Genomic DNA, 11,604 nt, shown 5'->3' on the forward strand with positions numbered 1-11,604 from the left:
TTACATGCAGCAGACAAGTTTGAAAGTACGAGCTTCATCGGCATCGAATACAACACGCAATCTAGTGAAGCAGAAACGAATCTCTAAAAAGAGATGTCTGGATCTTGGCCTCGTTGTTTTTCTTTTCGTGTTTATGGACCTCAACTTCGTCTCGGTACATAAACACGTAAAAAAAGAACTTGGGCAATATCCAGCCGTTTTGACCTAACGCTTGGTCAATAACCCATATATATTTTCAAGGAAAAGACCAAGCCTCGTTTCGGTAAAAAAGACTGAAGTTTACTCTTGTAGATCGAGTTTTGAAGTCATAAAGTATAAGAGTTGCTCGAAGCGAATGCGCAGAAGCGATCATCTCTAGCTTTGTTCGCCCTCTTCAAACTTCCGAAAAGCACCATTTGATATACGCATAGCTTACTTTTCTGCAAGGCAACAGAAAGGCTGAATTTCCTTCCTGCATCAGTGTGCACAACAAAAATACAATACGCTCTTGCGGAAGCTTATCGCCGGTAGAAGAAAACATCGACATACATTTAGGATTATTTCCCCGCGAAATCGGACCTTTTCAGCCAATTAGATGCCTTAAATTACTTGAAGACTGATTACCACTTAGTGATCCCAAACTTATTTAAAACCCCATCCAAACATAGCTTAGGTCCATTCGCTCAGTATTTTATATGTAATATTAGCATGTTACATCATGAGTTGACGTACTTTTTTCATGTTTTCATCGAACACCGTTTTCAGCTTTTTGAAGTCAGGTTGAAATTCATTCAAATCAGCGCTTGGTACCCGCCGTTGGCAGAATACATCGAAAGTGACATTATCTTTGAAACGTCGATCATATCTCCTTTTGACTCTCTTCGGGAGATAGCAGCACTCGTGGTATTCTGTAAATTAAACCATTTCAAAATATTAGTTGCCCCCACCACCTTAAAGGGCCTTCACAGACGAGGCAAGTTGTCATCGACGACTATTTACAGTCCACAACTTAATTGAATCAAAAATTGTTGTAGTTAGGAAATGCGTTTCCACATACGAGAAATTTAGTTGTCGATAACTAGTACGTTTTGCGGGAGTCTGTGAAAATAGCGACAAGAAATGAAGAACCGTTGACTTAAAAAATCGTCTGCACCGCTGCGAGATGGACTTAAGAAATCGATAACTTACTCGCTCACAGACGGCAGAAAGAGAGTTGTAGATAACAAAACGGCCGCGTTTGTCATCGATAACTAAAGGGGTTTCCTGTGTTGATGAAGGCTTGAATTTTCGCTATTTGTAGTCGATAACTCGCACAAGCCACGTTCTTTCATCGATAACTTTTCGTTATCGACAACTAAACATTTTAGATAACAAGTTGCCTCGTTTGCGGAGGCCCGCAAACAGGTACTTCTCCTTTGGTTCCTATTTAGAAAGTCCCAAATTCCCCGGCAGTGTTCTTTTCACAACCAGAAATCACATCTGCGACATTTTTCTTCGGGGAGGGGACGGGGGCACCAACATCCTTTCTAACAATCTCCTACTTTGCCTGTCCTACCTTCAGTGGCCTTCTTTCCAGAGTTTAGACTTTTAACGACTTCAGTTACTACTCCATGTAAAGCGTGTACCATGTCATTCAGTCGCATGGAAAATTTCGTGTTGAGCTCCTTAATGATCTTGCTGTTATCAAGGTATCCACCTTCTGAAACCATGTTGTCTCTTTCCTTTCCAACTTGTTCCTAAAATACACAACAGCAAACAGAATTTTGGACACGAGGGACTGATTCAAGCACAAATCATTGAAAAATAAGTGACGCAGATCACTGGTGGGACGGAAAATTCTGCACGAATATTAAAAATATTTAAAACCTCTGTCCGACGGTGAACCGATTTTATTATTGGGTTGAATTACCACGTTCAATTCAGACTCTTCCAAGTCAGTAAATATGTTAGAAAATAAAAGAGTCCTTGGAATAGGAAAAAAACGGTAAATTTATTCTGCCATAAAGTATTAGGCTACATTCACACGATACCGGACGAATTTTCTACCGGTGGAAAATTCGTGCACTTGGGGGTTCCGTTCACACGGAACCACGCTAGACGTACGAAAATTTAGACGCCTCACCGTTCACAAAGAGGAACGCCAAAATTAACCAGTGCGGTCGAAAATTTAACCAGAGCGTTGTGAACACCTTGACCGTCTAAACTTTGAATGGCAAAGGTGTGGTTGCATGGATGGGTGCTACCTCAGCTGCAAGAAACCATTTTGGATTTCGTAAAGTAACGCTCTGCGCATGAACAGATGTTAGAACCACTGAAAAAGGTTAAACTCAAATCCGGTTCGTCAGTTCCATGTGAACAGAGCGAAGGTATTGCACGGTTCCGTGCAAACAAAATATCCGGTCGAAGTTTTCAACCGGTAAAAAAATCGTCCGGTACCGAAGCCTTTTTCGTACAATCTAGATCACATCAAAAGTGGTTCAAGAGCAAATCAAAGAACAGAGAGGGCAGTCGTTCTTTTCTCTTTTTCAGTTGACCGTCTCACGTTTTCTTTTTCGTTGTTCTCTTTGCATTTCGCACCCACCCAGTTCGAACCCACGACCTCCCGCATGACAGCCCGATACTCAACCAACTTATCCACCGCTTCGCACATTCCGTTTTTAAGTTTGAAAGATTCTCTAATCGCGTGCCATGAAACAAAAGATAGCATTGTTAATGGGGCCATTCCCGACAAAACTAAATACACCAATCATAATATAACGAGAGAAAGAGCAATCAATCTAAGATATAGTAATAGTTTAATTCTTAATTTTAGTTCTATAAGATCATCAGCAACACTCGGTGACCGCTCTTTTCACGTGGCAGCCCCTAAGCCGTTGAACAGCCTTCGGAACAAATACGAAATATAAAACCTTTAGGTTGTTTAAAGAAGGCTATTAAGACATTGATCCTTCAGTTATTGCATATTTATATAATGTAATCAATATTGTATGCGCAATTGAAAATTGCTGGTATTGACAATTGCGCAATATAAGTTTAATAAATTGTTAGTTTGTTGTTGTTGTTATAGAGCTAACGTAAAGGGTGAGAAAATCTTTGAAGTCACGCGTGGCTTACATGTCACACCTAATATAGCTTGAGTTGACGTCCTGCAAACAAAAAGCCAAAGAGCGCTGCATTCTTACCTGAAAACTCTTCGTGCCAATTGCGAGATTACCCAGATCATTTCTTAGATCGTCGTCAAATGTCCCAATCAAATCATTATAGTCCACAGTAGCCGATTCTTTGCGTGGTTTCGCAGAGTCATCTTGCAAAGTGAATGCCAACAACAGAAAGAGAACAAAGATCCTCAAGTACTCCGCCATTGCGAAAATGTCAAGTTACATAGTTTTTGAGCTAACTTCCCTGAATTTCTTCTCCCTACTTCTAGGAACCGAGGCTAGACTTATCTGTACGTCACAAAAGGGCAATGTTCTAATTACATAACAAACTAAATCAATTTTACTTTTTTGCGCGTGACTTCGTAATTAATCGATTCTAATTGGCTCATAAAAACGCTTGAGGCGCATTCGTGCTTTTGGCAAACTCGTTTTTCCCAAGGATCATCATTCTTGTCATTCTTTCGGTCCGGATCAAGAATGACTTCTCTTTTCTTGATCCCACACGAGAGTTTTTAGGCCTAAGGCTAACTTGTTTAGCTTTGTTTCTGTATTGGTAAAACAGAGACCTGTGAACGAAAGAGGTGACCTGTGTTTTGTACCCGCCAGATTCTGGGCATGGAAGCCATCTATTTTCGTTAATGTGCCAACCAGAGCCTCATTGGCTGTCGCAACAAAGGATCTTTTTTTTTTGTGGTTGGCATATTTGAATAACAAAAGCAATGTTTGTAAACAGATATCTTCCCTTTTGTAAAAGGTGTGTGCATTTCTAACGATCTGCGCGCGCTTATTTATACAAGAAGTTTGGTCATACGAGTTCATAAACAAAAGAAAGTTTAAACACTCCCGCCAAGCTACATACAAGAAAATACTCCCCTGGAACGAAACTATTCTAACGCGCAGGAAAGAGCTCAGGTTATGCTGACAAACGCCAAAGAGACTAGGGGAAAAAACCACTATTTTTAACTAGAACTGAAATGGCCAGTGCCAAAGTGCCTCCCTGTTTATTTGAAAACGAAATTTCGTATCACAGGAGTCAACATAAGGAGCAACCACATTAATCAGAAGTGGATGTATCGGGGATTCGATGAGCTCTGAAAAGAGCTCCCGATCCACAGCACTTTCGTTTTCCTTGTTCATTTCCATTCCATGCATTGACATCTTGTAAAGCACCTTGATTTTTGAGATTTCGATTTAAGGTTTGCATGAGACGACTGATATAATCCTTGAAAGCAAATTTTTTTCTATACTGTTCTTAAATAAGCAAATTATCTATACCTGTGCCTTTGCTAATAGCAACAATTAAGAACACTCACAACATAGCACGTTCTATTGCGAGAGAAAATAGAAAACTAAAATATCATTATGAAGAGTGGGAACCCTTACTCCCACTTATAATTCCTTGAAGGTTGTTGTTCTTTTTCTGTCTTTTTAAAATGTATCTGCTATATCGTTTGTTTACATGTATGTTTTGTTTTTTTTTTCCTTTCTCGTTGTTTTAGTTTTTGTAACTGTCAAGTGTATGTTTCTTTCTTTCGGTTTTAACCTAACACTTGCGCTGTATTGTATTATTTTTTGTTGTATAAAGTAGACAAAAAATAAATAAAATCCAAAAAAAAAAAAAAAAGAGAAACGACTGAGTAGGTTTTAATGAAAAGCTATTATTTTTGACAGCTATTGTTACGCAGACGTATGCTTAGAACAAAACTAATGTATGGAGCGCGATATTTAAAAGGAGTTTCCACGCAGAATGGATAGTGATTTTTTGACGTCCAATTGAGTACAGAATATGTTAATGAAAACAGCAAACTTTTATTTCCCGATGTTCACTTTTTTCAAAACGCTAAGGGATAGTTCTAAAACGTCCTCAAAAGTCATCTTTTTCGGCTAGAATTGTAGATGCAGCATTCCTCTTGAAAACCCCGGTGTTCAAAATATTAGGTAGGCCTTAAGGAAGCAAGGAAAGCGACTTTTGTCAGTGCCTCTCGGGCAAATTATAGCCCTTTCTCTCTAATTCTTTGATTGGACTCACGTGACATAACGGTCATGTTGGTGCCAAAACAATAGAAAAATGTAGCTCAAATGTTGCATAATAATTGAGTCAAATTCCCAAAAGACTTTTTCGCTATTGTTCTTTCCATCAACATGGCTGCCGTGACGTCAGATACAATCAGAGAATGGGCCATTTCCGAGTTGCTGTTAGTCTCGATTTCGAAGTGAGTCTTGGTGCTCAACTACTGTAACGGAAATGAGTTTGATTTGCATAAGAATACGCAACTCATTTCTATTTGAATGGTTGTGCACCAGGACTCGCTTTGAAACTGAGGCATGCGACAACTCGGAAATGGGCTATTGTTGGCTGTTTAACTTGGGTTCGCATTTAAATTTGCCGCTTCGGTGCTCATGAAGATAAAAAAAAAAATAAATGTCGCGTCATTCTGCCCGATAGGCTATTCACAGAGGCCGTGAGTGGTTTAACAATTTAAAGTGGCCACCATATACAAGGAACCTGCCAAAAGACTGAGATATAGTATGAGTATATTGTGATTATGCAGAATTGTGCATGACATTCCGCGTAATACTGAAATACCGGCCGGCCGGAATAGAGAGTGCGTACTTGTCTTTTTAATTCTCCGTACACCGGTCTGTACTCTGTATACTCCTGAAACGAAGGGTTGCAGAAAGAACAGAGAATTATCATGTCGAAAATAAGATTGAACGCTCTTCATCCTTGCTAGATTTTCCCAAAACAAAATTCTTGGTCCCCCATACAACCTTCATCATTCAAAATTTTTTACAGACTTTAACTACATAATGACTCAACACAATGCCATACACAACTTACTGAGAGTATTGAGCTCAGCTAAATGTGGCCGATAAAGTCCAGATGCTTAAAGAGAATAAAGTACGAACAAAGCCATGGTTTATTAATTGCTGAAGTAGAATACACTCCACTAAAATGAATTTACTGCACTTAAGTTCTATTTTAATCCCTATTTCGTGGCTCCAAATCATTGGCCCAACCTCGATATGCTATGCTGAGATTATGCCAGTATTTCGAATTTTGCCATTTATAGTAACGAAATGAAATGAAATATATATTGTGCCCGCATTGTATGCACAATCCTTCCCATGATGCATTGTGTAATGACACATGAACAGGGGTTGAATATTTGTAATGACTTTTAAGCTACCTTAAGTTGTATGTTTCCTTGCCGTACCCTTATTCTATTCCCTTGATGCAAATCAATGCAAACTTTACACTTCTATACCACGCATCATATTCTTCGTATATTTAAGCAGAAGACTTTAAAGTGTACTTACTTATATGATGCATGTCAATTTTTTGCGCTTGCGCGAATTAGCTGAAAATATTTTGCTACTACAAAGTGGTATCAAGACCCTCTGTTTTGAAGCTGACAATTATTCGTTGTCAACATGAGCGAAAAATAAAGTATCCAAGACTTGACCTAGCTATTTGCTTCGAAGCGTGGTCTTTCTTCTTTCATTGCTTTCGGAGAATGGCCAATGTTCCTCTAACTGAAACTTTTTCATGTAAGTCTTATATTGAGGTGAGGGAGTTTAATCAAGCAACTCAACATAACTTCGCGTCATTGTCATCACTTAGCGATTATTCCAAATTCTTTCGGATGTAAACTGTTCAAAGGCTATTCAGGAATATGAATGGTTATGAACAACGTGGAAGATTAAAGTGAAAATTGAAAATTATCGTCGGATTTTGCACACAACTTCAAATTCGGTCATTTAACGTCCTAAGGGACTTTAAGATCTACGATGGCGGAAGGTCGTTGCCATTTGGACGACAATTAAAAAATGTTTCACTGTTAAGTTTGTCGTTTGCAAATCAGGAAAAAAATTACTTAATCTAGGACTAGATTAGCAGCATATATCACTTAGAATTTCGAAAAAAGGCTTAGAAAAAGTTGGGTGAACTATACCGAACTCGGTTCAATGCCTGAAGTGCGAGGGTCTGAATAGGGAGGGGGGGGGGGGGGGGGGGAAGGGTCCACATGTCGGTTGTCGGTTAAAATTTTCGACCTTTGTCGGTTGTCGGTAAATCCCAGTTAATTTTTTTGTCGCTAGTCGGTAATTTTTCCCTCGTTTTGTCGGTAGTCAGTAATATTTTCTACCCTTCGTCGCTAGTCGGTTAACCCCATTCACACCCTCAAATGCGAATGCAGTTTTCACTACGCTACCGAGATACCCACTCCAAACATCGCAATTTTAAAATATTTGAATGAAACTAACTTTAACAATTCATTGAAAGCTAACCGAATAAAAAGGCTTGGTTGCTAACAATGGCATCGATCGTTTACGAAACGCAAATTAGCGACGGCGACGGTAACGAAAACTACAAATATAACTTTGCACTATCGTAAGTATTTCGCGACTTTTCCACCTCGTTCACCTGGGATAGTGCAATGTTATCTTGAAAATAAATTGGTACGAGCGGTTTCAGAGTGAAAATAGAGAAAGAAATATTCTCTGTTGCATGCTTATTCAATTATTGTCATCAAAACCTCAAATTTGGTGATTTCATGTCGTCGTTACGCAGAGTACCGCAAAACTATGTGTGAAAATGCGTGATGCACATGAAGCCCGATTATTTTTTGCTCTTTTAACCAATTATATCATTGTATTGTGGCGTTGCTGTTGTCGTCGCCGTCGTCATTTCTTAATTTTTTAAGCTCCCTATTGCTAGGAAGATACAGCGACAAAATGTACGGAAAAGTAAAACGCACGTGAAAGGCCTTGTTTTTGCTTATTAAACCTAACTTTTTTTTTTCGATACCGTCTTTGCTTATATTGACTGAGCTTGATTGTTAAAGACATGATGTACCTAAGGAAAGCCAAGCATGAAGTCACTTGAGACTAAACAGAGTTGGTCAGTTCCTATAAAAACGTTAAACAAATACTTTTAAGGAATCATGAAAATCAGTGAAGTTTTTAGAGTGCCTTGTTTGCTTCCTTGCGGCAACGACTTACTACAAGAAAAATTGCCCACGCAACCGTTGGGTTAGAGTACAATGTCTAGTCCCAGTATTTAAATTTCGTCCCAAAAGACTGCATGAAGCCAGTTATCATGCATGCGATAAGAAATCGATGTAAGTGCATTGTTCGTTTCCCGTTTCGACATCAACTCCAATCACTTTGATTTCTGTATTGAAGTAGAGCTGTAGCTTGATCTCGCGTTCTGTTCCTTTTGACGTGTCGGGGCTTTTAATCAAGATTAAACCCGGAAGTTTCCTGACTCCTGTGTCTGTTATATAAACCACGTTCGGATCGGTTGAGGTAAAAAAGTTGAAAAGCACCTCAGTTTGATTTGGTCGCATGGGATGAAAAGTAGAAACGGTCTTGCATTGGCCTACCCTGACTACCTCATTTTCCCTTGCCAAAACAGCAAAAATATCTTTGCACTTTGGTTTGCCATCGATATACTCCAACTTTTCCAACTTATGGACACCAACGTTGAAGTCTCTATAGCAGTCAGTGCCGTACGTATCCGAGAGACATCGCTCCACCACAACAGATGGTCGCTTCCCAAACATCACAGCGCCCTTAACCACTGCAGTTTGGGCATCATTTGGAATCAGGATGTTGTACTCGTCTTTGAACTCTCCTTTTATCCTGGCCTGCAGAAGGGGAGATTCAGAGAAACCGCCAACCAGAAACAAAATCCTGACACCTTTTAACACCTTTTTCTTGAGAAGACTTTTCAAATGATCAGTGATGGAAGTAATTGCTGGCTCAAACAAGGTTTCCACTATCTCTGATCCTAAACACAGGTATTCCTTTGAGATTTTAATTTCATTTTCCTTGTAATGTCGTCTGATGATACGGTTGTCATCTTTGCCATTCTTTTGTCTCAAGAGAAAGATAAAATTGGCTGGAAGTCTGATCCGTGTCACCTCTCCTTTAATCACGCGATCAGAGCGTTTCTTGACTTCAAAATCATTTATCACATCCAGCCAGTCCGAAGGATGCGCACGGCGGAACTTACTTATGAAGTCTTCTCCAAATATCTTTGTTAACAGGTTTTCAAATTGTTCGTCCACTTTGGTTCCTCCGAACTCACCGCCCGTCGCATGGTAGATTTCTTTTATGTCATCATCTGCATCCACCTCGTGTGCTGTAACATCCATAGTTCCACCTGGAAGAAACAAAAAATTTAATGTCAAGGTGATTGAACAATGCGCTAGTATTTAATTCAATACTAAATTAAGGGCTTCCGTTGATAAGCGAAGAGAGAAAATTCACTCTTATTTAACTCGGGACCTCTCGCATAGTTCAAGGTCGCGCACTAACCAACTGTGCAATCCAAGAAGAAGAAGAAGAAGAAGAAGAAGAAGAAGAAGAAGAAGAAGAAGAAGAAGAAGAAGAAGAAGAGGATGAAGATCGTTTCCCGTAGTTCTTTGTTCCCTTTTCATTTCGGGCCACATAGTTGCTTGAATAATATACGGGAAAAAATGGTCGAGGTGCGTATCCAGGAAATTAATCGGGATATAGGTTTTTTTTTCTCATACGGAAAAACAAAAAAAACAAAGTTGATGCTTGACCGAGAATAGAATAACCGAGAGTTTCAGATTTGTGGAATGTGATACATCAATCCAAAGTACATACTTATGTAAGAACGAAAAAGACGGATTTCACGGAGTTGACGGGGATATGACTATTTAATTCTTTTTATTTCTCCGTACAACTGTAAGTATAATACAAAATATGTATTATAAAAATATTGATAGTACTTACAGTAGTAAAGAGAAGTATATTCATATCCCTGTGAAATCCGTCTTTTCCGTCTTTCAATTTGGGATTGATTTATGAGTGTTGACACTTGCAGTGTCATTGGATTTTCGAATTCGGGATGCAATGCATCAATACACAGTACAAACGTATGCGTGAACTTTCACGGATTTGACGAGGATATGAGTATTTAATTTTGTCTTATCTTTTCGTCTCTTATATGGCAAGACTTATATAAATTTGGCCCGTTTAGGAGAAAAATGAAAATACCGCTACCTCCACGGCAATGTTTCTCATTGGCGTGTGTGCGTCATAATAAAGGGCCTGTTGGTTGTTAATAGCCCCCTCGCTAGTTGTAATCATTGTATTCACTTCGAGGCAAACCGGCTAATCACTGTTTTTACCCAACTGGGAATGAAAAATAACAAACAACTAGCACCAATCGTTCTGGTTCATTAAAAGGCCGTTTGGATTCAGCCGAAAGTGTCATGAAAATGTGCATCTCAATTCTAATCAACCCCGGCTGTAGTGAGCATTTGCCCGCTGGTGTAAACTGTTATGAGCATGTGAAAGAGAACTGACCCCGAAAGGGATGAAACGCTGAGCGCTGGCATGTAACATGAACATGAAAATCATCCCGATAGTGTGCATCAAATTGTATTTGAAACAGTACCTCTAATGAGGCAATCGATTATCAGAAACAGACCTTTCCGTGTGAAGCAAAAGGTGACAAACGGCAATTCTACAGGGGTTTAAATATGTGTCACTTGAGCAGCTTTCCTACGTCCGAGATTGCCGTTTTCTGAGAAAATTTCGTGAAACTATTACACTACAGGAAGAAGCGACACAAGGACAGAGTACCTTGCTTGGTAGGCGACGCCAACAGTGGGAAGACGAGCCTGTTCTTCCCAATCCAAGGACTCATCCAGCACCGTGGCGGAACATCGCGACCACCACCAAACAGCGTGCCTTCAACAACGCCATGATCACTCCGTTTACCGAAGTGATCTTCATCGATAAAGCAGACGAGAGTTGCTTGGATATAACCGACTGGAAGGTTCTCACGCAACGAGGATACACAGCCCACGATGTAAAATATCAAACCGCTCGAGCCTTCATCAATAAATGTCCCATGTTTATCACAGCTCAGTGCAAACTGGACTTCGGTCCCTTGCAAAAAAACGGGCATGGATAGCACCTTTCAGGTTAAGAATCTGACAAATCCCAAAAAGAAAACGCAAAATGGTTGAAAAGGCACGCTACGGACTGCTTCGTGTGGGCTGCTTAAACAAGCCAAGTCGATCTCAGTTGACAGTACAGTAAGTGAAGAAGGTGGCGATTCCGACAGCGACGGTAGCATGCAGGAGGATTAGGAGGGTATTTTGAAAGAAACCGAAATGGAGACTCTGCGATCGCTGTCTCCTGATATTCCAATTTCTAAAAGCCTGGAGACAGGCAACGCGATGGACGAGTCGATTTCAAGGGATGTCACAGGTGCGGAGGACGTGACCGATTTGACATCGCCAGACAACCTTGCGCTTTTGAGAGACTCATTGTGCAAGTCACGTCGCGATAGCCTGCGACACAGACAACTCTATCACATGCTCCATGAACAAGAACGAATCAGAGCCATGCAGCAAGAGTTCGCTAGGCAACGCCACCAGTCAAGAATAGCGGCACTCAGGGACAGGGGAGTCAGTACCCA

General features: G+C 40.1%; 2 protein-coding genes across 2 annotated transcripts in view; both read right to left on the minus strand.

Annotated features, from left to right (window-relative positions):
- The window catches only part of LOC138010035 (VWFA and cache domain-containing protein 1-like), a 28,622-nt gene extending 25,281 nt beyond the window's left edge, over positions 1 to 3,341 (minus strand). The window contains exons 1-3 of the mRNA XM_068857000.1: positions 3,162 to 3,341; positions 1,535 to 1,715; positions 712 to 887 (exon numbers count right to left, since the gene is read on the minus strand). Coding sequence (XP_068713101.1) covers positions 712 to 887; positions 1,535 to 1,715; positions 3,162 to 3,341 — 537 coding nt within the window. The remainder of the gene's footprint in view (positions 1 to 711; positions 888 to 1,534; positions 1,716 to 3,161) is intronic.
- A 2,699-nt stretch (positions 3,342 to 6,040) lies between these two features.
- Positions 6,041 to 11,604, minus strand: part of LOC138010455 (heat shock 70 kDa protein 12A-like) — a 29,379-nt gene continuing 23,815 nt past the window's right edge. Inside the window, exon 4 of the mRNA XM_068857422.1 lies at positions 6,041 to 9,306. Within this exon, the coding sequence (XP_068713523.1) occupies positions 8,237 to 9,306 (1,070 nt within the window). The 3' untranslated portion in view covers positions 6,041 to 8,236. The remainder of the gene's footprint in view (positions 9,307 to 11,604) is intronic.

Source organism: Montipora foliosa, chromosome 7 (genome assembly GCF_036669935.1).
Source record: "Montipora foliosa isolate CH-2021 chromosome 7, ASM3666993v2, whole genome shotgun sequence".
Classification (NCBI taxonomy): Eukaryota; Metazoa; Cnidaria; class Anthozoa; order Scleractinia; family Acroporidae; genus Montipora; species Montipora foliosa.